The sequence below is a fragment of the Lithobates pipiens genome, unplaced genomic scaffold (genome assembly GCF_037356315.1).
Source record: "Lithobates pipiens isolate NorthernLeopardFrog02 unplaced genomic scaffold, aLitPip1_a1.2 Scaffold_18, whole genome shotgun sequence".
NCBI classification, from domain to species: Eukaryota; Metazoa; Chordata; class Amphibia; order Anura; family Ranidae; genus Lithobates; species Lithobates pipiens.
In genome coordinates this window covers 257,788,948-257,816,831 of record NW_027507758.1, presented here as the reverse complement: position 1 = coordinate 257,816,831, position 27,884 = coordinate 257,788,948, and the positions used below count along the sequence as shown (strand labels likewise).

Below are 27,884 nucleotides of genomic sequence, written 5' to 3'. Positions count from 1 at the left end.
CTGGTAAGGTGGATGAGTCTGGCAGTGGCATTCATTATGGCCTGGAGCGGGGATAGTCTACGTAAAGGTAATCCAATGAGGAGGGAGTTGCAGTGGTCGAGGCGAGAGATGGCCAGGGAGTGAATTAGAAGCTTGGTGGTGTCATTAGTTAAAAAGGGGCGTATTCTGGAAATGTTGCGGAGGCTAAGGTGGCATGATTTGGACAGGGCTTGTATGTGGGCCTGAAAGGACAGTTCGGAGTCTAAGGTTACCCCTAGCACCCTGGCATGTGGGGATGGACTGATAGATGTGCCATTGATCTTGACAGAGAAGTCAGGCGAAGGGGCACGTGGGGGAGGAAATATTAAGAGCTCGGTTTTAGATAGATTAAGTTTGAGGAAGTGGTGTGACATCCAGGCTGATATGTCTGTTAGTAGATCAGTGATGCGTGAGGAGATTGATGGGGTGAGCTGAGGGGTAGAGAGATAGATTTGGGTGTCATCAGCATATAAATGGTAGTGAAAGCCATGGGACGCTATCAGCTGACCCAGGGAGGACGTGTAGATCGAGAATAGTAGAGGTCCAAGGACAGAACCTTGGGGGACCCCAACGGAAAGGGGAGTTGGAGAAGAGGAAGTGGAGTTGTAAGTGACACTGAAGGTGCAATGAGATAGGTAAGATTCAAACCAACGGAGAGTGCAGCCATGGAGACCAAGAAAATTGAGTTTTTTGAGGAGGAGGGTGTGGTCAACTGTATCAAAGGCAGCAGAAAGGTCCAAGAGTAAGAGTATGGAATAATGACCGTTGGTTTTGGCTGTTAGTAAGTCGTTAGTGAGTTTTAGGAGGGCAGTTTCTGTGCAGTGCTGAGGGCGAAATCCAGACTGAAGAGGATCAAGAAGGTTATATTCAATGAGGTGGTTGCTCAGTCGGTTGTAGACTAAACGTTCAAGGAGTTTGGAGGCAAAAGGGAGTAAAGAGATGGGTCTTAAGTTGTTAAGATTGGTGGGGTCTGAGGCCTTTTTTGGTATGGGAGTGACTAGTGCATGTTTTAGAGGGTTGGGGAAGATGCCAGTAGAGAGTGAGAGGTTGAAGATATGCGTTAAGGAGTGTAGGATTGATTCAGATGGTGACCATAGTATTTGAGAAGGAACAGGGTCCAGGGGGCAGGAGGTTACGTGGGCATTAGAAAAAAGTTTAGTGACTTCCTCTATAGTAGCTGGGTCAAAAGAGGAAAGTATTGATTGTGCCGGAGGAGAGGGAGTGTAAGGTGAGGGAGATGTCTGTAGAACGGAGATCTCGAGACGAATCGTCTCAATCTTATTTTTGAAGTGATAAGCAATCTCCTGGGCAGTGAGTAAGTTAGTGGGTAGGGGTAATGGAGGACGAAGTAGAGTGGTAAAGGTAGAAAAGAGTTGATGGGGACTTCGTGAGAGGGTGTTAATGAGAGTAATAAAGTAGGTCTGTTTGGCAGCGTGCAGGCAGGAATGGTATTTTTGGAGGGCAGTTTTATATTGGCTGAAGTCTTGCTGTGACTTAGTTTTATGCCACAGATGCTTGAGAGCACGGCTACATTTTTTGAGGCTTCTGGTATTGTCTGCCTGCCAGGGTTGTAGCGGTCGGGGCCTGATTCTGTGCGTAGTAAGGGGGGCCAAGGTATCCAGGACATATATACAAAACACTGTAAAAAATAATAGATAATAGTTTTATTAATAGATTTTAAAACTGGCTATTATTGATATTTCCTCCAGTTATTATTTTAAGTCATTATTTTAAGACAGCAAAGAAACATTCAAATCTTCTTGATCCTTCTTATAATTTCTACCCAGGAGAGTGACGCTGAGAAGTGCATGTGAAGATATATTTGCATTGCTTACTAAGCGCCCATCGTTTAATACCTAGACAGAGAACAGAATTTAATTAGCAGATGAACTTCCATTTTACATGTAGTTATGAATTATATTATTGTAAAAAATCTGAATACTAAAAGTAAAGTGTATGTAAACCCTAAATCTATTTTACAGCGCCTATTAATTATTAGAAATATTGTTGAATTGTAACAAACCCAATGGTAAAATTAAGAAAGCATTCAAAGATGTCATGTATTAAAACAAGTTTATATATTTTTTCGGGGATAATTCTTGTTTGTCCTCTATTTTTGTATGTTTACTCTACTCTTTAATAAAATGTGTGAACAATAAAAACAAGATTATATTAAAGATTATGTGGAGAACATGCCAAATGAATAGAACACAGTTATAGAGCATTTGTATATAGAAGTGCAGCTAAAGTTGGCCATAAAAGGTTCCAATCTGTGAAATCTCCTTGCATGATTGCTGTTGTTTTCCCTTCCTTATGTACACTGCTGCTGGTAAATGGATATTTAGGAGCAGTTGGGCATTTTTTGCAGGTGCCCATGAACTCTCCTCTATGGTATCTTATCAGTACATGTACACAGGGTCCTTTATAGTCGTTTCTAGACAGGTGAGTTTAGAAGCTTTTTTTTGAAACGCAATAAAATGGGTTCATACAGATGTTTAGAGGCATTTGAAATGACAAATGCCTGTAACAGCTTGTAAACACTGCTAAACTTGGTAACTCGTGTTTATCAGCATTTCGTTTACAGGCATTTTTCATTTTAACAAAAAGCACAGCTAAAAGGGACTAAACGCGCTGTGTAATAGCGGCTAAAGGCCCGTTTCTAGATGTCGGTTTCTAGCTGTCAAGTTAAATCGTTCAGGAGAGGTTGAACGTCCCGGGTACATAAAGCAAGTTAGTGCTGAAGGTATCTACAATTTTTTTTCCACCTCTATACATAGGCCTAAACTTGAATGGTTGTCCAACATGACCAATAGGGATGGGCGAACAGTTCAGCCAAATCATAAGTTCGGGCCGAACTTTGGTTGTTCGGATGTTCTGCAGAACACTGAACAATATGCGGTGTTCGGGCAAATTCGAAAGCCACCAGAACACTGTTAAAGTCTATGGGACATTAACATGAAAAATCAAAAGTGTTCATTTTAAAGGCTTATATCCAAGTTATTGTCATAAAAAGTGTTTGGGGACCCAGGTCCTGTCCCAGGAGACATGTATCGATGCAAAAGAAGTTTTAAAAACAGCCATTTTTTCAGGAGCAGTGATTTTAATAATCCTTAAAGTAAAACAATAAAAGTGAAATATTCCTTTAAATTCCGTACCTGGGGGGTGTCTATAGTATGCCTGTAAAGTGGCACATTTTCCCCATGTTTAGAACAGCCCCAGCACAAAATGACATTTCTAAAGTAAAAAAAGTAATTTAACCACTTGCCGCCCGCCATTTAGCAAAATGACGGTGGCAACGTGGTTTTAATATCCTGACTGGACATCATATGACGTGATCATGATATTAAGCCGCTGCGCGCCACCGGGGGGGCACATCACGGCGATTGTTGTTGTGGGGTGTCAGTCTGACACCTCGCAACTACGATCTCGGTAAAGAGTCTCCGACGAAGACTTTACCACGTGATCAGCCGTGTCCAATCACGGCTGATCACAGTGTAAATAGGAAGAGCCGGTGATCGGCTTTTCCTCACTCGCATCTGTCAGACGCGAGTAGAGGAGAGCCGATCGCCGGGTCCTCTGACAGGGGGGGTGTGATGATCGATTATCAGCACAGCCCCCCCGAGGATGCCCCCACTGGACCACCAGGGACGCCCCCAGACCACCAGGGGATGCCCCCCTAGACCACCAGGGATGCCAGGCAGTGCCCATAATGAATGCCAATCAGTGCCCATAATGGATGCCAATCAGTGCCCACAATGGGCATCACTGAATGGCATGCATTATTGTTTGGCACTGATTGGCATCCATTCCTACAATACTTTAAATTACAATGCCGCCTATCAGTGCCCATCCATGCTGCTCATCGGTGCCCATCCTAGCCGCCTATCAGTGCCCATCCATGCCTATCCATGCCCATCCGTGCTACATATCCATGCCCATTTGTGCCACCTATCCATGCCGCCCATCCATGTCAATCCATGCCACCTATCCATGACAATCCGTGCCACCTATCAGTGCCTATTTGTGCCACCTATCAGTGTCTGTGTCGCATATCAGTGCCACATATCAGTGCCGCCTATCAGTGTCACTTCATTGGTGCCCATCAGTGCCACCTTATCAGTGCCCATCACTGCAGCCCCGTCAGTGCCCATCAGTGAAGGAGAAAACGTACTTACTTACAAAGTTTTGTAACTGAAACAAAGATTTTCGGTCTTTTTTTATTTGTTTAGCAGAAAATAAAAATCCCAGAGGCAATCAAATACCACCAAAAGAAAGCTCTATTTGTGGGAACAAAATGATAAAAATTTAGTTTGGGTACAATGTAGCATGACCGCGCAATTGTCATTTAAAGTGCGACAGCGCTGAAAGCTCAAAATTGGTCTGGGCAGGAAGGTGTATAAGTGCCCTGTATTGAAGTGTTTAAAAATACTGGCGGCTCTAATGAATTGTCGGTCCCGGCAATACAGATAAAAGTCATTGAAAAAAACGGCATGGGATTCCCCCAGTCCATTACCAGGCTCTTTGCATCTGGTATGAATATTGCATTTATACATGTCTCCTGGGGCAAGACCCAGGTCCCCAAACACTTTTTATGACAATAACTTGCATATAAGCCTTTAAAATGAGCACTTTTGAGTATTCATGTTCGTGTCCCATAGACTTTAATGGTGTTCATGTGTTCTGCCAAATTTTTGCCTGTTCGGTATGTTCTGGAGCGAACTGAACTGGGGAGTGTTCGACCCATCCCTAGTGACCAGTCGTATTTAGGGAGAGGGATGATTAGAAAGGATGCCCAAGTATGTGTTATTGTATCTATTTAATGTTGTAAAATGAAATAAGTTATGCAGTTCATTTTGTAAAGATGGGCTTCATTGTTTATGTCAAATCAGGCACTCTTTCATGCTGTAATTTAAACTATAAAACCAAAAAAGATGTACTCTAAACTTTAAATATGCAGCAGCCCAATACCCATAGCATGAAGATATGTTAAAGCGGTTAGCATCAGTAATGCAAAGCAAAATATGCTAAGCAACCATGTAATGATTATTGGTTTCAGACAAGGTGGTTTTAGCATCTCTGAAACAGGTTACCTCCTGGAATATTTGCACACTATATTTACTACAGTTTAGGGCCCCTTCACAATTTAGCATTGTATTATGCTGCTTTTCAATGGGCTTCCAACACACTACAACACAGAAAAAATAGACCCGAAGTACCGTATTTATTGGCGTATAACACGCACCACAAGTTTAGGAGGGAATTTTAAGGAAAATTTTTTTTAGGCGGAAAGTTTAAGGAAAAAAAACTTACATTTAAATGCCCATCAATGCAGCCTTATCATTTTCCATCTGAAGCCTTGCCCATCATTGCAGTCTTGCACAGTGTCCATCTGCAAGCTTGCCCAGTGCCTTTGCAGCCTTGCCAGTCTCTTTCCAGTTGCTGATTATTTAAAACTGGCGTCGATCTCCGCTGACTGTGAGCGGAGATGAGTGAGTGCTGCCAACTTACAGAAAGCCGAGTGTAATCAGCTCCTCTCGCAATCCCGCCCATCTCTGCTGACTGTGAGCAGGGATGAGTGAGCACCGGCGACATACAGAAAGCCGAGTGTAGTCGGCTAGACTCCACTCTGCTCACAGTTAGGGGTGGGACTGTGAGAGAAGCCAAGTCTAGCCGAATACACTTGGCTTTCTGTATGTCACTGGCTCTCGCTCATCTCCGCTCACAGTCAGCAGAGATGGGCGGGACTGTGAGAGGAGCCGAGTACACTCGGCTTTCTGTATGTCGGCGGCGCTCGTTCATCTCCGCTCACAGTCAGTGGAGATTGGCGGGGATTGACCACGATTTTCCCCTGCTTTTAAGGGGAAAAAAATGCGTGTTATAGACCAATAAATAAGGTAAATCTTTAATACAACCCGCTGCAGGTCCAAGGACCAAGCATGCATGTATAGTGTGACATTCAGGATAAGTAGTATGTATTGCCTAGCATTGCATTTTAGTGTTAGTAGAGGCAGGGCATAGGAAAGTTATTGTCTTCTTACACTTCAAGAGACTTGGTAAAGATCCTCTGTACTGCAATTTGTTTATGTGAAATTGTGTTGGATTAAATTTCTGTGTCCTATTGAGGGCTTAAGCTGCCTATGATTGGTTTCAAGTCAGCAAGTGGCCACACTGTCTGGACAGACTGGGTCTAAGGAGGTATGTCAATGCATAAAGCAGCACTTGAAATAGAACACTGTATCTATTGGTTTTAGAAGAAGTACACTCTGGATCTGATCCAACACAAATAGTGAAAATTAATGTATGTAAACCAGAAGCAAAATACATACAAACCTTCAGAATGCAGAAGTAAAATGCAAGCAAACCACAATCAAAACTCATATGTTATTTAGCCTGTACCCAGGAAAATAGAAAGCACGACATCACCAAAACTGGACAGATGGCCTGTAAAACTTTTACCTGATCTCACCATTCAATTCTGTTGTCATGGACCCAACCTATCTTGTGGTAACTGGTTAAGTCTGGTACTGGTGTAATGGTGTGAGGATTTTTTTCTGGCACATATTAGACCTTGGATTACCAATTGTGTATCATATGAACGACAAGAATTCCTGACTATGTGCACATCTCTATATGTACTAGATCACTAGTTCCTAGTTCCTACTAGGAATCCTGTCCTCAGGACCCACTAACAGGCCAGGTTTGCAGGATAACTGAAATACACCACAGGTGATATAATTTGCTGCTCAGTGATTGCCATATTGTAGTCTGCATCTTCCCAAGGTAATACTTAAAATCTCCAAACAATAGAACTCATTGCTTCAGATGGGACAGGAAGCCTAATGGTATCACAGGTGCCTGTCTCAGCTTGCCTCCGCATATGAACAACAATGAAGAAATGGCTGCACTCCAAGATCCATAAAAATTCTTACTTAATAACGAACATCCCAAGTGTTACAGACAGTTCAAATGGTATACGCATTTCACACACTAACAGGTGCGCTTATTCATTACTTAATATCTGGCCTGTTAGTGGGTCCTGAGGACAGGAGTTGAGAACCACTGTACTAGATAAAGGAGAATTTATCTAAAATAGCCTCTTATTGTAAAGCTGAAAGAGAAAAAAAACAGTCATATCTGAGCCATATGCTCTTTAAAGACTTTAAAGAATTCCCTCAACTGATGTTTTCCCTATGTGCTAGACTGGTTGGATTTTAGTGTGAGATCTAGGATAGAGTACAGAATAATAATATAAGTACAGTGAATGTGTTCCTTTAAAAAGGAAGATTACGTATAGGGAGGGGTACGAAATAAAAAAATAAATAAAAATACACCTATAAAGCAAAAGAAAATTTGTACTAAAACTTAAGTAAAAAAAAACTTTTGAAACATCATCCAATCCAAAATGATCTGTTTCAAATGCCACTTTGTGCATTAACATACCTCCTTGGACCCAGACAATCCAGACAGTATGATCATCTGCAGGTTAATGTAACTCTTAGCCCTTGTACACACGGTCGGACATTCCGACGGAAAATGTCCGATCGGACCGTGTTGTCGGATAATCCGACCGTGTTGTCGGATAATCCGACCATGTGTGGGCTCCATCGGACTGTTTCCATCAGAATATCCGACCAACAAAGTTTTAGAGCAGGGCTATAAAATTTTCCGACAACATGATCCAATCGGACTTTGTCCGATCGTTTGTAGAGAATTCCGATCGAACAAAGTGCCACGCATGCGCAGATCAAATTCCTATTGGCTACTAGCCTGAACGTAGTCCCGTCGTAATGAAATAACGTCACCACATTCTGAACGATCAGATTTTCCGACAACTTTGTCCGACCGTGTGTATGCAACAGTTTCGGACAAAATCCGTCAGGCAAAATCCAATGGATTTAGTTGTCAAAATGTCCGACCGTGTGTACAAGGGCTTAAAGCGGTTGTATACCTCGCTTGCACCTTTTTACCTACAGGTAAGCCTATAATAAGGCTTACCTGTAGGTAAAATGAATATCTCCTAAACCTGTACAGTTTAGGAGATATTTACCTTGCATGCAGCCACTGACATCAGAGGTGCATGCGCTCTGAAGGTCCAGCGGATGCTGCTGGACCTTGCAGGAATGGAGGACTCCCACGCACATGCGCAGGAATGACGTCATCACTGCTCCAGCCACTCACAGCACGGGAGTCACAAACCTGGAAAAAACACAGAGGGAATATGTCAGCTCTTTCAGTGGTGACCAGGAGGCACTTCATTCTAAGGTAAGTATTTCATAATGAGCTAGTATGTGGTGCAAGTCTTTTAGGCATCTGGTTACCTTGCGCTATTTCACAACTGCTGGTACCCAGTGCAGTTTCCAAAACACTACACAGTCAGAGGGATCAGTTTAGTGGCTTTACTAACAAGCTCCCAGGACAGCTGCCTCCTTTCAGCTTCCTCCTCAATGAGTGAGACGGCACCTCTCTAGTCCAGATCCCCTGTGGTGAGGTTCTGCAATTGACTCCAAGCCCACCCAGGCCCTTAGCCCTGACACTACTATGATCTTAAGAGCAGCTGTATCATCCATGGGCTGCCTGAGGGCATCAGTCCCTTTGGCTCTGGAACCCTCCTGGGGAGAAATAAACCAGCTCTCCAGTGCTTCAGACCATTTATCACCATTCCAGACCTCCTCTACAGGGATTGGCTACCCTGAACAGATCAGGACAAATGATCACTGCTCCTTTAATTCCAGAAGGAGTCAAAACTAGATATTCCTAGCCTCATATGCTATGAGGGTGCTACAAATTGTTCATTTTGGCTACAAATTTTTTTTCCCTCTTTTCCAAATTGAAGCGTGACATATTTGGTATATATTTACTCAATGTCAATGTCAATTTACTCAGCATCATCTTATATATTATTATATTAGGGGTGATATTGTTGCACAATATCATGCGAAAAATTTGAAAAATTGCTCAGGTAGTGAAAGGGTTAATATTCCAATAAAGCACCAATACATAATGAGTGAACCATAGTAGTACCTCAAACAGTTCAGGTGCCAGTTTAACACCACTTAGCAGAACCTCTGGAAATACATGAGAGGAGTTAAATGTACCGCTAACAGAAAATGATTCAAATTTGGTGAGAGCAGTTTCCGGAGCTTCAGCAATTGTCTCTAGACTGTTATACTTTAGTAAAGTACACACCTATTAATTAAGAAGAAAAGAAATTTAGAATACCAAAAAAAAAAGACATACAAAAAAAATCATTTTAACTCTCAAAATCAAATAAGGGATTAATTTCCCAATTCACTTATCAGTTCAAATGCCAAAGTATTTACAAAGGCTTAAAATTGTTAATGTGTAATGTGTACACCAAGGCTGCTGAATGTTTGCCAAAGAGATGCATATCAGAGACACTGGCTTACCATACAATGAAGTAATAGAATATTGCACAAGACATGACTTGAAAAATGTGTTGGCTCGCAGCAGCTGATTTCCACTGTAAAGTTTCTCAGCATTAATTAGTGAGGCTCTTGTTTGTTTCACACACTTTACTTACCATGAATTCATGATACACTTTGAAAGTTAAGTGCAATTGTAGTTAACATACAGTATTTTGAGCAACTATTGCAATCATTAATTTAAAGTAAATTTTTATATGCATCATAGGCTTCTATAGGGTCATCACCAAAGCCTCTCCTGACTCAGTAGACAGACCGATAGAAGTCTATAAATTACTTTATCTAATAGTACTGTAAAAGGATAGATGAGTACCATCAGTGAAAATTCTTATCTGACAGTATTGCTGTCATTTCTATCTTTAGGGATAGAGAGGGTTGCCTCAGTCAGTTAGATCTAGGGGTAGGGGTGGTACCATCATCCTTTGAAGTGAACTATTGGAAAGAAACACCTGGGGCTGCTCCAAGCATGACCCTGGTTTAGAGAAGGATTAGGACTACCATGGTACCCATGAATAAGGCAGGGATTGTAATAAATTGAACAATTTATTTAAGAAAAGGACATTAAAAGCTATTGTACCTAAATAAACTTAATTACAACAGTACATGGTAGATACAGATGGTTCCGAAGGATCAAGTAAACCCCATTGGTAGTAGAGCTAAGCTGTATGTCTTGATGTGGTCCTCTAAATGTTTTGCTACTATAGTCACTTCCCCAGGAGTCGTCAATCATTCCTATCTATAGAGTAAGTACATTCTCAGTTACATATTCACAAATAATGAAAATATTTAATGACAGGAAAAAAAAATAATAATCAAAACTATATACATAGAGCACACATAGAATGAATATTAAGGCTCCTATTTGCGTGCTTCTCCTCTTCTTTAAAATCAGAATATCTATGCCCTCAAGTGTCTCCCGTGTCCGCCGTGGGGGGATTACCTTTGGGTGCCTCAATAGGTGCTGCTTTGTGTTCCGCTGGCCCCCATTGGTAAGCAACGCACAAACAAATAGGAACCTTAATATTCATACTATGTGTGCTCTACTGTATATAGTTTTTATTATTATTTTAGTCGCAAAACATGTAGAGGACCACGTCAAGACATACATTCCAGCTCCCCATACTACCAACAGGGTTTAATTGTTCCTTCTGAACCATCTGTATTTACTATGTACAGTAGTCAATAACTGTTTATTAATTGATGTACAATTGTTTTTAATCATGTATATTGTAAAAAAAAAAAAAAACAATTTATTTAAGACATTTCTGCTTTATCCATAGGTACGATCCTAATCCTTCTCTAAACCAGATGCATGCTTGGAGCAGCCCCTTTAGGAAAAGAGAAATGAATGGCTTTGAGATATTACAAAGGATAAACTAACAAGGTACACCCTCATCCCAATAGGATAGATTGAAGGGAAATGTTGAGATCTCTGGTCTCCTGTCAGAGATGTCAAAACACAGGGGATGTAAGCATGGGGACTATAACGGGGCACATATACTAGATTGGGAAAAGATTAGAATCAAAACATTATACGTATAAAAACTATTTATTCAAAAAGAAAATACAATATAATATGAAGATATGATATTTCAGAGATATGGGTCACAATTTTCAGGAGCAGGGCCGGAGAGGTAGGATGAGCGCTCTTGCGTTACAAATCTTTTAAGTATGTCTCCATATCTAATTGTTCCTTTTTTTCAAATATCTCCTCCTTTATTGTGTTTTGTATACTGAATGATTTGTTATACTAAATTCATGTATTTCTAGACGTAGGTAATGTCCCGATGAAGCTGTGAAGCGAAACTAGTTGAGCGATTACCTCACCCGTCTCTACAAATTGTGACCCATATCTCTGAAATATCATATCTTCATATTGTATTGTATTTTCTTTTTGAATAAATTGTTTTTATACGTATAATGTTTTGATCCTAATCTTTTCCCAATCTAGTATATGTGCCCCGTTATAGTCCCCATGCTCACATCCCCTGTGTTTTGACATCTCTGACAGGAGACCAGAGATCTCAACATTTCCCTTCAATAAAGCCCCTTTAGGAAGAAAATACAAAAAGTTAACCTTTTAACCTGGCCAAACACTAGTAGGTTTTTGTAGAAATGTTGTATATAAAGAAAAATTGCCATTACATTCAATAATAGCATTCGAGACTTTACAAACTTCATTTGAAAGTACTTCAAAATGCCATTTGGGTTTAACTTTCAATCTTGAAATCAATGGAATTTTTCAAATGAAAACCACATTCATAGTTAGAATTTTGCTCATTCAATTGAAATTTCCCATTCTACTCCTTTGATTGTGTTCATCACTACAGTTTAAAACAATTTTACTCCATTAACAATTAGAAAATTGAAAGATTTTTCAGAAATAAACTTGTTTTCTTTGATGAACTCCCTTTCTAAATTAAATTGTCATATTGTCAACTGAGAATTTCATGTAAGAAAATAAACCACTGTACTAGACTATTCATAGACAGGTACAAGTTCCATGCTGAGTGACATGCGGTGAGAGAGCTGCTCATTCACAAAACATTGCTGAAGTCTGGATTCAGATCATACATTGTAAACACTTCATTCAGTTTTCTCCACAGAAAAGGGAAACATGTTTAGTGTATTAGATCATTTACTACATGTTGGAAAGACGCCTTGCATGATACCAAGCAAATCAATCCTCAAAACCATTTGTTAACACCTTCAAGTAAACCATTACATATTTTTAATTAATTGTCTCAAGTGTGGTTTGAATCTGTGCTTTGCTTACAATTATCATGCAGTTTATGATCTTATTTTATGTGTACAGTTAAAAAAAAAAAAAAAAAAGAGTTGAAGTCCCTAATGTATATTGAAAAACTGGACACGATAACCCAGGCCTTTGGTCCTAGAAAAACGTTTTTTCCACCAGATGGAAATCCTTCACGGAATATACTTTACCAGATTCTGAAATTTCCCAATTTATGACTTCTTTTCAATATACTGAATGGTATACTAAGGCAAACTCAAATAACAGATTGGGAAGGTTAAAGATTTTACAAAATCATTCCCCACATTTCACAACTCTTACCCCTTAAGAGAATATGGAACACTCATACCAATACTATGCAGCTGCGATCCACAATCTACTGCTACTTGATAGCAATTGTTGATGTTAGTTTATTGGATTTTTTAAATGTAATTTTATTTAGAGATATTATAGGAAAACCTCTATTGATATCAGTGAGGTTGTGTTTTCTGAGTAAAAAGATGCCTGCTCATCCACGTTTCCACCATGGATACAGCCTCCCTTTCCTAGTTATTCCAGGTCGAGTCAGTATAATATACCAATGCGTAGGGTCTTTGGACTTTGGTTTCTACTGTTTGTCAGAAGCTCAGATAAACAAACTAAATAGGAACATGGTTGGTTAATGTTCTTTGACTTGACAAATTCAAGTCTTATTATCTCTTTTCTTTTCTCTTATTTCATGCTGTTTATTTACTATTATCTTAATTTTCAGTATTCTTATCTGGATTTTCTTTTCTGGATAATTTTGTTGCAAATTTGTAAAAAATTAAATAAAGATTTTGAAAAAACAAAACGAAAAATTCTGGTAACTGCTGCTGGTGGTGTACAGAATTGGTTCATATGAATACCAAAAACACAGATATAAGTAAGCAGTTGAAAGCCTGAAGATCGGAAACAACCTGTGCTTCCTTTAAATATGACAATATTATAATTTGGATTCAAAGTGTACCTTAAATAGAAAAATACTCATCTAATTCAATCCATCTAGAGTAATTATACTTAAACCAAACTTTATGCATATATTTAGAGGTGACTTTCTTGTGCTGACACTGCTGGATTAGTATCTAACTCTTCAGCTTTGCTTTACACTTTAAAGGTTACAGCACTATTACCAATAGTTAGCCACTTACCCATAGCCTTTCCTAAAAGCCCTTATAATGTATCTGCATCGAGGCTATGGAAATTAAAGTACTGTACTTTATGCATTAACAAGCAAAAGAAGAGCTAAACAAAGACTATAAGACAGCTTTCAGTTTCTTACCACTTATGCCGCGTACACACGGGCGGACTGTATGGCGTAATTAGTTCGTCATACAATCCGACGGACAGTCCGTCGTACTTTCGACTGAACGGACTTGACCACACACGGATGCACAAACAGTCCGTCGAAAGCTTGCGCGATGACGTGTACAGCACGTACGACGGGACTAGAAATAGGAAGTCCAATACACAGCAAAGCACCCTTCCGCCGTGTAAATCCTTTCTGGGCATGCGCCATTCTTAGTGCGTCGAACTAGCATACTGACGAGCGGATTGTCCGCTGAAACCAAAGTACGACGGACAGAATTTCGAAAAATCCGAAATTCTTAGTATGCCGGACTGCACGCTGAAAAAGTCTGCTGAAGCCCACACACGAGCGGATTGTCCGCTGAAATGTGTTTCGACGGACTAAGTACGCCATACAGTCCGCCCGTGTGTACGCGGCATAAGAAACACCTTCTGGTTGTTTACGATAGAGGGCTAGTAGGCTGCCAATATCTGCTCTCATAGGAAAAAAAAGATGGAATACCTGTGCCTCTATTGTGAACTTTGAACATTTATTTCTCTACAATGCCTAAAGTTAGAGGTAAATTATATCTTGTTTTGAAGTGTTTTTATGGCTTAGTCAGAATATGCAAATACTTTATTGTGCATAGCTTGGATATAGATTCACTTTAAAGTGGTTGTAAAGGAAACATTTTTTTTTATTAAATACCGTATTTGCCGGCGTATAAGGCGACTGAGCGTATATAGACAACCCCCTCATTTTCCATTTAAAACATTGATTTTGTGCTATAATCGTCGTATAAGACGAACCCCTTCCGACTAGTCTGTCAGCCCGCTGAATGTGCGGTAATACCGTATGATCAGTAGCTTCGGTAACATACTGTCTCACAGTATACATACAGTATACAGCGCTGAACCTATCACAGAGAGTGATGTATTAATGAATACAAAGCCTGCTCGGATTGGCAGATGCTGTAACATCATCAGACCGCACCTCTGACTCTCAAAGCCAATCTTTAGAGGTTGTTACTCCAATCTGAGCAGGCTCTGTATTCATGAATAGAATACTGGGATTGGCTCAGTGGTGTATACTGTATGTATGCAGTATTACCGCACATTCAGCGAGCATCCGGGGGGCTGACATCCAGCGGGTGACTGGCATATAAGATGATCCCCACTTTATACCTGCTGTATAAGAAGACCACCGCTTTTTGGCCTTTTTTTTGTGTAAAAGGTCGTCTTATACACTGGAAAATACGGTAACAAACATGTCTATACTCACCTGCTCTGTGCAATAGGCTCTTGCTGGCTCACTTCCGGGACATGCTGCTGCATCCATTGACATAGACAGCAGGACTTGGCACTCCCCCCTCGAGTTGATTGACACAGGTGGTGAGGTGCTCTACACACTGAGCAAAAATATAAATGCAACATTTTTGGATTTGCCCCTATTTATCATGAGCTTAATGGCTGAACGCAAAGGTCTATGACTTTTTCTATGTACACAAAAGGCCTATTTCTCTCAAATATTGTTCACAAATCTGTCTAAAGCGATTAGTGTGTTAGTGAGCTTTGCCGAGATAATCCATCCCCCTCACAGGTGTGGCATATCAAGATGCTGATTAGACAGCATGATTATTGCACAGGTGTGCCTTAGGCTGGCCAAAATAAAAGGCCACTCTAAAATGTGCAGTTTTATCACACAGCATAATGCCACAGATGTCGCAAGTTTGGAGGGAGCGTGCAATTGGAATGCTGACTGCAGGAATGTCCTTGAATTGAATGTTAATTTCTCTACCATAAACTGTCTTCAAAGGCATTTCAGGGAATTTGGCAGTACATCCAACCGTCCTCACAACCGCAGACCACGTGAAACCATACCAGCCCAGAACCTCCAAATCCAGCATCTTCACCTTCAAGATTGTCTCAGACCAGCCACCCAGACAGCTGCTGCAACAATCGGTTTGCATAACCAAAGAATTTCTGCACAAACTGCCATCTCAGGAAAGCTCATCTGCATGCTCGTTATCATCAATGGGGTCTCAACCTGACTGCAGTTCGTCATCGTAACCGACTTGAGTGGGCAAATGCTCACATACCATGGCATCTGACACTTTGGAGAGGTGTTCTCTTCACGGATGAATTCTGGATTTCACTGTACAGGGCAGATGGCAGACAGCATGTATGGCATCGTGGGTGAGCTGTTTGCTGATGTCAACATTTTGGATCGAGTGGCCCATGGTGGCGGTGGGGTAGGTTATGGGCAGGCGTATGCTATAGACAGGAACACAGGAGCATTTTATTGATGCCATTTTGAATGCACAGAGATACCGTGATGAGACCCTGAGGCCCTTTGTTGTGCCATTCTTCCAAGACCATCACCTCATGTTGTAGCATTATAATGTATGGCCCCATGTTGCAAGGGTCTGTACAGATTTCCTGGAAGCTGAAAACATCCCAATTCTTGCATGGGCAGCATACTCTCCGGACATGTTGCCTATTGAGCATGTTTGGGATGCTCTGGATCGGCGTATACGACAGCGTGTTCCAGTTCCTGCCAATATCCAGCAACTTTTCACAGCCATTAAAGAGGAATGGACCAACATTCCACAGGCCACAATCAACAACCTGATCAACTCTATGCAAAGGAGATGTGCTTCACTGTGTGAGACAAATGGTGGTCACACCAGATACTGACTAGTTTTTGGACCCCCCCCCCGTACAGTAAAACTGCACCTGCACTTCCTAAGGTACACCTGTGCAATAATCATGCTGTCTAATCAGCATCTTGATATGCCACACCTGTGAGGGGATGGATTATCTCAGCAAAGGAGAAGTGCTCACTAACAAAGATTTAGACAGATTTGTGAACAATATTTGAGAGAAATAGGCCTTTTGTGTACACAGAAAAAGTCATAGATCTTTAATGCCCTGTACACATGACCGGTTTTCCAGTCGAAATAAACTCTGAAGGTTTTTCCGACGGCGTTCTGAACAAATTCCGCTGAAACTGTCTTGCGTACACACGATCACACCAAAGTCTGATCGTCAAGAACGCGGCGACGTACAGCACGTACGACGGGACTAGAAAAAGGAAGTTCAATAGCCATTGTGCCACCCTTTGGGCTCCTTCTGCTAATCTTGTGTTAGTAGACGTTTGGTTAGAGACGATTCGTGCTTTTCAGACTCCTGCTTTTTCAAATCGTTTTACTGCTGTTCAGTTTGTGCTTGTGGGTTTGTATCTGGTTTTCAGTGTGTGCAGTCAGTTCTTACTGTATCTGTTTTTCAGTGCCTTATTGTCCGCTCGTTGCTGATTTTCAGCTCACTCTTCACAGGTCTTGCTGTTCTTCAGTGCGTTCTGTTAAGTTCGTTCTGACCAGCCGACCGCTTTGAAACTATGTTGCAGTTACGTACTCGTCGTACAGTTCGTGCTCTGTGGGGGCTTGGTATTGGGGCTTATACTTTGACCCAAGCCCAGTCCATGAACAAGGTGAGGAGGAGTTCATGGACCAAGAATTGCTTACTCCAGCATGACAAATTCTCGCACATGCCTCTGCTTCGTGAGATCCAGGAGAATAATCCTGATGATTTCAGGAACTTTCTCCAGATGACAGGCCCCATTTTTCACTGTCTTTTGGCTTTGCTCACCCCTTATATTGTGAAGCAGGACACCTGCATGCGGCAAGCCATCACTCCGATGCAGAGGCTAGTCGACACCTTGCGGTACCTGGCGACTGGGAGAAGTCTACAGGACCTCATGTTCTCTACAGGCATCTCCCCCCAGGCTCTGGGGATCATTATACCCAAGACTTGTTCTGCCATTATTCAGGTCCTGCAGAAGGACTATATTAGGGTAAGTTTTATCCTTTAACATCACATTATACAGTATGTATTAGATGTTTGCTAATGTATTGTATTTATTTCATCGTTCCCTAATTACCATGATTGGAATATGCTGTGAATGTCCCTTTTAACCTTCATGCATGCTTTTAAATGCTCCTTTTTTGGTCTACATGCATAATTTGCCTTCACTATCCTGGGCCCATATACACCTATAGTCCCTTAATGTATTTTGTCAGCTGCATTGTAGTGCTTTACCCAAAACACCCCCTAAAATGTGTACAAATGTTATGTATGTCCTTAAATTCAGGCAGAGTGCTGGAGGCTTTTTTTTTGACTCCCAAAGTCACCTCAAACCCTCCCCACCTAACATTTTTACATGGGGTTGGGGGGGGGGGGGGGGGTATAATGTGATATAAGTGGACCTTAGATTTTTGTCTTGAAATACACGTTAAAAAAAAAAAATTTTAGTGACACAATTCCCCATATATCCCCCACCCAGGTTTATCCCACATCCTAACTCTATCTTATTCTTGACCACTTTTGCTTTATTTTTAGGGGATAACAGTTGCTTATGTTGGTTTATTTTTCCCCTCAGGTTACGGATAAACTTACTATACTCTTTCCTGTTCCCTTGCGGTTTATATAATCAATCATCTTAATGATGATTTTAATAAGGCTTTCCTCTCACTCATGGATGTTCCGTGTGCTCCACTACGCTTTCCTCGATTGCCCACCCATAATATGTGGGTGTTCGATGATGGGCCTTTATCCCTTGATAGGGAATTATATTCCTTATCACGGGCAATTCTTGAATCATTTCATACGTCTATTCAAGTATTTTATTGTCTAACCTTCTTTGATTTCTGTTCTTTCCTCATTTCAGACTCTTCTAGGTCCACTTTACTTTTCAACCCCTTCAGTCCACTCGGGTTACTCCATCTGGCCAGAAACTCAAGACATCTGGCAAGTTTCATTTCCTGGATCATCTACCATTGCACCCCTGAACATTTTATCCCTGAATGTTCAGGGTATTAATATACCACAGAAGCGTTCGAAAGCATTTCGTTCTTTCCACGCTAAGAAATCGCACATACTGTGTTTGCAGGAAACTCACTTCACTGTGAATTCCACTCCTAAATTTATGAGCTCCTTCTATCCGCAAGTATTTACGGCCTCAGCGGCCACCAAACAATGGGGAACACTTATTGCTTTCCACCGCTCCACCCCCTTTACTCTAAAATCAGAAATTAAAGATCCTGAAGGGTGCCATTTAATTTTCACGGGATACATAATGGACACGGCAGTCACCGTAGTTTCGTACTACGCCCCTAACAAACAGCCCATTTATTTTCTCTCACACCTGTTGCAGGTACTATCCACACACAAGATGGAAACAACTATCATTTGTGGGGATTCCAATGAGGTCATCCTCCCATTTTTGGATAAATCCCCTTACAACCTACCCCGAAATACAACTAAATTGTCCTTCTCTCAGCTTCTCACTAAACATAATTTAGTGGACACATGGAGAGAATGTAATCCAACAATGAGGAGATATACCTACTACTCTCATCCACACAAATCATTTACTTGCATTGATCACATCTTTCTAACTACAGGAATGATCCCTGAATTAATCAAGTCAGACATAATCCCCATCACATGGTCTGACCACAATGCGGTCTTCACTACTATCGCTTCACCTATAGTGATGGACGAACTTCCGACGGGACGTTTCGCGAACGCCGACCGCGAAAGCGGCCGATAGTTCGCGAACCGGAGCATTCGTGGCGGGCCCCATTGACTTCAATGGGAGGCGAACTTCGCAAACCTACAGGTCAAATTTGCAGCCACAAAATAAATAATAGCTGTGCAAACATAGTCCCACCACATGGCCAATTACATAACACATGTATGAGGTGAATCTGGGATCGACAACTACAAGCATTCTTTTTTATATGGGAAATTGTTGTGACAATTCAGGAATGTGGAGCGCATGAAGGCAATGGAGGAGAGGGAAGGTCAGGGACCAGGGTAGGCAAAGAAGAGGGTGCAGGAGATGATCACCAGCAGCGTGACATACAGCAATGACACCTGCACCGTGATAGAGTCATCTGACAGAAGCACCGTGATAGAGAGCACTGACATCAGCAGCGTGACATACAGCAATGACACCTGCACCGTGATAGAGTGATCTGACAACAGCACCGTGATAGAGAGCACTGACATCAGCAGCGTGACATAAAGCACTCACAGCAGCACCGTGATATACAGCACTGACAGCAGCACCGTGATAGAGAGCACTGACATCAGCAGCGTGACATAAAGCACTCACACCAGCACCGTGATATACAGCACTGACAGCAGCACTGTGACAGAGAGCACTGACATCAGCAGCGTGACATACAGCAATGACACCTGCACCGTGATAGAGTCATCTGACAACAGCACCGTGATAGAGAGCACTGACATCAGCAGCGTGACATAAAGCACTAACACCAGCACCGTGATATACAGCACTGACAGCAGCACAGTGATAGAGAGCACTGACATCAGCAGAATGACATAAAGCACTGACACCTGCACCGTAAGCAGCCCCAGGAGGAAGTCAGCATAGCACAGGGATGGTGGGAGCCCCTCATAATGAGCATAGCACAGGGATGGTGGGAGCCCCTCATAATGAGCATAGCACAGGGATGGTGGGAGCCCCTCATAATAAGCAGCCCCAGGAGGATGTCAGCATAGCACAGGGATGGTGGGAGCCCCTCATAATAAGCAGCCCCAGGAGGATGTCAGCATAGCACAGGGATGGTGGGAGCCCCTCATAATAAGCAGCCCCAGGAGTAAGTCAGCACATGGCCCATCATAATGAGCATAGCACAGGGATGGTGGGAGCATCTCAAAATATGCACAGCAGAGGTACAGCCCCAGGAGGATGTCAGCACAGCACAGGGATGGTGGGAGCCCCTCATAATAAGCAGCCCCAGTAGAAATATGACACCACTCAACCTCTTCAAAGAGGAGGGTACGGGCATATAGTACGGTGTGCTTTTTTTGGACAAGGAAGTGAGCCAAATGAAGAAAGAAGGTCTCTGTGCTCGATTAAAAAAATTGTTTATAGACATATACATGGTCTACTGGTCACATGTGTTGAATTCCTCCGAGATCCATGCCTCATTCATTTTTAGAAATGTGAGGTAGTTAACACTGTCGTGAGCTAGGCGAGTACGCTTATCGGTCACGATCCCCCCTGCTGCGCTGAACGTCCTTTCGGACAGGACACTGTATGAGGGGCAAGCCAACAGTTCGATTGCAAATTGGGCAAGCTCTGGCCAGAGGTCAAGCCTGCCCACCCAGTAGTCTAGGGGTTCATCACTCCTCAGAGCGTCCACATCGGCCGTTAACCCGATGTAGTCGGACACCTGACGGTCTAGGCGTTCCCTGATCCTGGATCCGGATGACACCTGTCGATGGGTCGGCTGAAAGAATGACCTCATATCCGAAGTCACCAACACATCTTCAAACCGGCCTCTTCTTGCAGGCGCTGTTGGATTGGTACCCGCAACTCCTTCTCTGGGAGTGGGAATTGCTCCTCTGCCAGCGCACGCAAAAGCAGAATGCAGCATTTCTCGAAGCAAGGCCTGGAAGTGCTGCATTCTGACAGCCCTCTGTGATGGCGGTAACATTTCCGCCATTTTGTGTTTGTACCGGGGGTCTAAGTACGTTGCCACCCAGTACTGGTCCTTGACCCTTATGCTTTTTATACGGGGGTCCCTATTAAAACACTGGAGCATGAAGGCCCCCATTTGCACTAAAGTGGAAGCGGTGTGGTGGCCTGGCTCCAGGATAATGTCGTCCTCTTCATTCTCCTCTCCCTATCCACGCACAACAGGGATCCCAGGAAGGTTTAAAGCATGCTCTTCTTGCTCCTCCTCATCCGCCCCGGCACCATCCTCCTCTGACTCCTCTTCAGATTCCTGTTGTTCACTTGTCTCAGATAGAGTAGCCCCCCTGGGAATTCATCCAGCATTGCAACTTCCTCATCTTACCGCTCCTGCTCCTCCACAGCTTGATCAATGACACGACGCAATGCACGCTCCATAAAGAAGGCATAAGGTACCATGTCACTGATGGCGCCATGGCTGCGACTGACCAGTTTGGTGATCTCCTCAAATGGGCGCAGAAGTCTGCATGCGTCGCGCATGAGCAGCCACTGGCGCGGTGAAAAAAAACCCAGCTCCCCAGAACCAGTTCTGCCGCAGAATTCATACAGGTAGATGTTAACTGCACGTTTTTGCTGGAGCAGCCTATCAAGCATATAGAAGGTTGAGTTCCATCGCGTCGGGCAATCGCAAATAAGACGTCTGACCGGCAGATTGTGTCGCCGCTGAATGTCAGCAAGGCGAGCCATGGCCGTGTAAGATCTTCTGAAATGGGCCGAGATTTTCCTTGCCTGCCACAAGATGTCCTGGACCCCAGGGTATTTGACAACAAATCGTTGCACGACCAAGTTTAAGACGTGTGCCATGCATGGCACGTGCGTGATTTTGCCCTGTTTCAATGCGCTAAGCAGATTAGCACCGTTGTCACACACCACTTTACCAACTGTCAAATTGAGTGGTGTTAGCCACTGATCTGCCTGTGAACGCAAAGCTGAAAGGAGTGCCGGGCCAGTGTGGCTCTTGGCTTCGAGGCACAACAGACGCAGCACGGCATGGCAACGTCTCACCTGGCATGTCGAATAGGTTCTGGGGAGCTTGGGCGGCGCAGCGGAAGAGACGCTAGCAGCGGAAAAGGAGGAGTCAGCTGAGGAGGAGAGAGAGGAGGATGGAGTAGGAGGAGGAGGAGAAGAAGAGTCAGCCCTGCATGCCATCCGTGGCGGTAAAACCACGGCAGTAAAAGTGATATACCTTCCCTGCCCGTGTTTGCTAGACCACGTGTCTGTGGTCAGATGTATTTTGGCACCGACACTGTGTGCCAGAGATACATTCATTTGCCGCTGAACATGGCCATATAGCTCTGGGATGCCCTTCTCTGAGAAATACTTCCTTCCTGGGACCTTCCATTGTGGTGTTCCAATGGCCACAAATTTGCGAAAGGCCTCCGAGTCCACCAGTTTATATGGCAGTGGTTGGCGGGCTATGAGTTCTGACAAGCCAGCCGTCAACCGTTGGGCAAGAGGGTTATCCGGCGTCAACATTTTTTTTACGCTTGAACATTAGGCCCACGGAAGCCTGCCTTTTTGCAGAAAAACTTGAGCTTGGCGTGATGGAAGGTGGAGTGGAGGACAATTGTGAGGAGAGAGGAGAAGGAGAAGTAGAAGACGAGGCTGGACGGTGAGAGCCTGCAGTGTGGCTTTGTGTGTTCCGTTGCTCCCACTCGGCTCGGTGATGGCTGCTCATGTGCCTTCTTAAGGCGGTCGTCCCTAGGTGAGTGTTGGGCTTACCGTGACTAATGCGTTAACTGCAAAGGTTGCAGATGGCAACGCTATTGTCAGCAGCGGACACGTTAAAAAAAGCCCACACTGCGGAGCCATGTGCCGGTGTCCTGGGAGCACCAGATGTGACGGTACATGGTCGATGACTCGCTCCTGATACATTTTCAGTCTGCTTTGTCCCTCCTGTGCAATGTAAGTTATTTCTGCTTCTCCTCCCTATCTGCTGGTCCATATCTCCCTCTGAACTCCCCTCCTCTTCCTCTCTTGTGGGCACCCACGTGACATCACTAGACACGTCATCATCAACGTCACCTTCCCCACCGCTATAAGTAGAGATCTCAGAGTAGGCAGCAACACCGGGGACCAACCTCCTCCTTGGGCTGATTTGGGTACTGTCGTCAGACTGCTGAGTAGCGGTTGTTGCTGCCTCCTTTTCCTGATCCAATACCAAGAGTGGCTGTGCATCAGAAATGTCTTGATATGGATCGGAAAATAATTCCTGTGACTCAAGCGGAAGGTATGTGGTGGTGGTGGTGTTGTTGGTGGTAGTGTCTTTGGGGGTGCACATAGCAGAGAGTGAAGAAGAGGGTGCAGATCGAGAGGATGAGGAGGGTGCAGAAAAGTAAGGCTGAGCGAGCCACTCAACCAAGTCTGGTGCGTCCTTTAAAGTAATTGAACGCACCCTCTGCAACTTCCCACTTTGGCTCAAGCCTGTTGCTCCTGCCCTACCCCTACCACCCCTGTGGAAGGGCCTGCCTCTTCCTCTGCCTGTCATTTTTTAAATGAGCCTGTGACAAAACTCTCAGTCCCTATACCGATGAAGGACTGCTGCAGTATAGGGCAGCGGTCAGCAGTAGTGCACCTCAACCCTATGTATTGTGGACCTATACCAGTCCTTATAGAATGGCAGACTGTACCTCACTCAACCTTTTGTACTGTAGCACCCTAGACAGACCAAGTTACCAGTCCTTATAAGGAGCTTTTTGGAACAAGTGGGTTGTGAATGATTAGCAGACTGCAGCAGAAGGGCAGCAGTCAAGTATAATATTCTTTCTATATTTGGAAGAAAGAATATTATACGTGTGCAAGCCTATTACCATACCACTGATACCAGTCCTGAAAAGAACCTTTGTGGAACTAATAGTAACAGCTACTGATTAAACTGACCCTCACTGCCTCACACACTGCTTCCTGCCTGTCCCTATATAAACTGACAAAACAGAGGCTACTGGAACAATAATTGAAATAGCACTTTTGTGGACCTGATAGTAACAGCTAATGACTAAACTGGCTGTCCCTGCAGCACACACCGTCCTGTCCCTTTCTCTGAACTGACAAAAGACACTCAGGCTGCTGCAACAATCACTAGCACAGCACTGCCTATCCTGAACTACACCTATACCAGTCCTGAAAAGAACTTTTGTGTACCAAATAGCTAGCAATTTGGGTCATTGTAATCTCTCCCTGCTCCACACAGCAACCTCTCCCTATAGTGACAGAAGAAAGAATGTAAAATGGCCGCCGGATCGGGTGTATTTATAAGTTAGGGGGAATGTCCAAGTGTCCATGTGCTGTAATGTCTCAATTGGCTGTCCTGTACCCCATGATGGATGTGTCATCATAGGTCAAAGTTCTTTTACACAGTAAACATGGAAGTCCGCTGGGCGAACGGCGCCAATAGTCCGCCGAACGGGCGGACCGCGAACAGCCGAAATTTGCCGCAAAACGACCGCCGGGCGAACCGTTTGGCCATCACTATTCACCTATTCCTAATGCTGGAGATCCTACATGGTATCTTCCAGATGTAATACTCAGGCATCCTTCTCATTGCCTAAGTATTGAACAAGCACTCAAAGAATATTTAACACATAACAACAATCCTTTAAACAAAATCAATCAGCGCTGAACACAATAGAATAAAATAAAAATAAAAGTGAAATTATTTCAGCTAGAATACTATAGGTCAAAATACCAAATCCCACATTACAAAGTAAAAAGTAACAGTACAGCGCAAATAAACATAACCAAAAAAATCAATGAAATCAATCCATCAATATAGTGCATATAAAAAAGTCTATAAGTGAAAAATAGAATAAGTGAATTTTTAAGAAGAGTCCGCTTGTGCAGTGTGTCTTCAATCAACAAAATAGGTGATGATGTGATCCCTTCCACCAAAGAGCAATATGGACTCTCACCTCAAATAATGGACCCCTGATAAATCAGACAGGTCAAAAACGCATGTTCCCATCAAGGGTTAAACACAGTAATCAGCAAACGTAACGGAAGTGCTCCAGAGGTGAATCCTTTTCATGTCCCAAAAACCAGCATTCCACATAGAAGCATAAAGAACAAAATCTAGTGCTCTCCGTTTGTAACGAATTTATTAAAAAAGAAGCAGGAATAAAATAGTACACTCACATTTTTATGCACTGATCTCCAGTGCCGAGTAGTGGGCATAGAAACAAATACAATCCAACGTCCACGCACAGATCAGTGTAACAGCTTGCGGGTGACGTCACGGCTTAGGTCACGTGGTCCGTACGCGTTGCGTCCCCGAAAGTAGGCGGGACTTCATCAGCGGCGACGGTATGACGTCGGACAACCGCTTTTAAGCTAGCACACTGATAAATAGCCAATAAGAAAAAAGAGTGTGCGCAAGTCAGCTACCCGGGACAAACACATCAACACTTTGGGAAGCACATAAACCAGTTTTACATGGAATTTTCCAGAGACAATCTGCATTATTTAAACGTGAATGTAGAAATCTTGCTCACAAGCTGGAATCTGAATTCAACACCTCCTTTGAATCCTTCCAACCCCAATCACAAAAACGAAACTAGAAAAAGCATGTCTCAGAATATGATTTATTTCTCACAGAATCTGCTGAAAAATCTCTAAACCGATCTAGACATGCTTTTTATATGAAATCTAATAAAGCAAGAACATATCTGGCTTGAGCACTTAAATCAATAAATTAATAATATATATATTTTATATAATAATAATAAAGACATCCAAGCCGATTATACTTAAATTGTCTAGGGACATTTATACTAGTAATCCTATTAAGATTATACATAAATTTCATTCTTACTTAGCCTCTTTATATACGGAAGTAAATACATTTAATACTACGGAAGCTGAATCCTTCTTTTCCAAGATTAGGTTGCCCAAGTTAATTCTAGCCCAAAGAAACCTCCTTCACGAACCAATCTTGGTAGAGGATGTAAGAAATGCTATTAAAGAGCTGAAAATAAATAAGAGACCAGGCCCCGACGGATACTCTGCTTTATACTATCAAACATTCACTGAAACACTATCCCCTATCCTGACTGATGCATTTAATGTTTTACTGGATGATCACTCCTTCAAACAAGAATCGTTGACAGCATTAATCTGTATGATTCCTAAGCCTCACTCTGATGACACATCTTGTATGAATTATCTCCCCATCTCACTTCTAAATCTTGAAATAAAAATGTTAGCGAAAATTTTAGCAACTCGTTATAGACACGCTTGTTCATCATGATCAAGTAGGCTTTATGCCAACACGCCAAGCAGGTGACAACGTGCGTCGGGCCGCTTTGTTAGCACATGTTGCAAAAAAACAACATATTTCTTCCTGCTTTCTCTCCCTTGATGTTAAGAAAGCCTTTGATTCTGTTTCTTGGCCTTACCTACAATATTCTCTACAGAAATGGGGCTTTGGTCCTTAATTTACTAGATGGATTGCGGCACTTTATGATAAACCTCTAGCACACATAAAATATGCAGGGTACAAATCTGACTCCTTTAAAATAGAAAGAGGCACTTGTCAGGGATGCCACTTTCCCCTCTTCTATTTGCTCTTTTGATAGAACTACTTGCTCAATTCATCAGAACAGACCCAACTATAACCGGTATGGAAATAGGAGGCTACCAACACAAGTTGTGTTTGTTTGCTGATGACGTATTTTTATTCCTATCCTCTCCACAAGTCTTGGGCCCTAATCTCCTGCCCATTCTCAACAGGTTTTCTACCTTATCAGGCCTCATAATAAATCCTAAGAAATGTTTGGTATTAAATATTTCTCTTTCACATATGGAATTGGAGTCAACAAAAATTGCACTTCCTTTCACCTGGGCTGATAAATCTATTCCATATTTAGGGATATACCTTACAGCCTCTACTTCAGATCTCTTATCAGCCAATTATACACCAATGTTGAGCAAGGTGACAAACATGTTGAAGCAATGGTCACACCTCTCATTATCATGGCTGGGCAGAATTAATTTTGAGAAAATGGCGATTCTACCCAAGTTATTGTATTTGTTTAGGGTCCTACCTATTTCAATACCGGCTTAAGAATCCTACAGAAAAGGGCCACAACAATTTGTTTGGGGCCCATCAAAACCAAGTGTTCCCTTATATCTCCCCAAAACAAATGGAGGTCTAGGCTTCCCCAATTTCACAACTTACTATAAAGCGGCGCATATCGCTAGTCTTTCTTAATATCACGCAACAAAATAAACCTTAGAAACCTTGCCTTTTATCCTGCCTGGATCTCTCCCTCATCATTCAAAACCTGGAGATCCTTAGATGTCATGAGGTTACACAATTTTGTTACTTCCACCTCTTTAATTCCTTTCCCAACACTTAGCGAGATCTACAATATACCGCTTTCAGAATTGTTTCAGTACCTCCAAATTAAAAACTTCTTCACACCAAATACTAACATAGGCACTCCTTTGTCCCAATTTTCGAATTTTGAAAAAATATGTAAAGATGACCCCCCTTATCAGAGGTCTGATCTCTCTCTTATATTCCCAACTGCTAATACACCCAGACACAGATAAACCACCTTATGCCCAAAAATGGGAGGAGGACATTGGACACTCTTGACACAGCAGACTGGTCTAAGATCTGGCAGGTGATTAAATCATCCTCCCCTAACATTATAGCAATGGAGGCCAATTATAAAGTACTGACCCGATGGTACCTTGTTCCATCCAGAGTGGCTAAATTTGTTCCTACTTGCTCTGCTCTATGTTTTTGTGGCTGTTTGGAGTTGGGTGATCATTTACCTATTTGGTGGACTTGTCC

General features: G+C 42.7%; 1 protein-coding gene across 1 annotated transcript in view; it reads right to left on the bottom strand.

The window, feature by feature from the left end:
* Window positions 1-1,667: 1,667 nt before the first annotated feature.
* LOC143987808 (pantetheinase-like) overlaps window positions 1,668-27,884 on the bottom strand; it is a 98,998-nt gene continuing 72,781 nt past the window's right edge. Inside the window, exons 6-7 of the mRNA XM_077486854.1 lie at window positions 9,040-9,204; window positions 1,668-1,874 (exon numbers count right to left, since the gene is read on the bottom strand). Of these exons, the coding sequence (XP_077342980.1) occupies window positions 1,749-1,874; window positions 9,040-9,204 (291 nt within the window). The 3' untranslated portion in view covers window positions 1,668-1,748. The remainder of the gene's footprint in view (window positions 1,875-9,039; window positions 9,205-27,884) is intronic.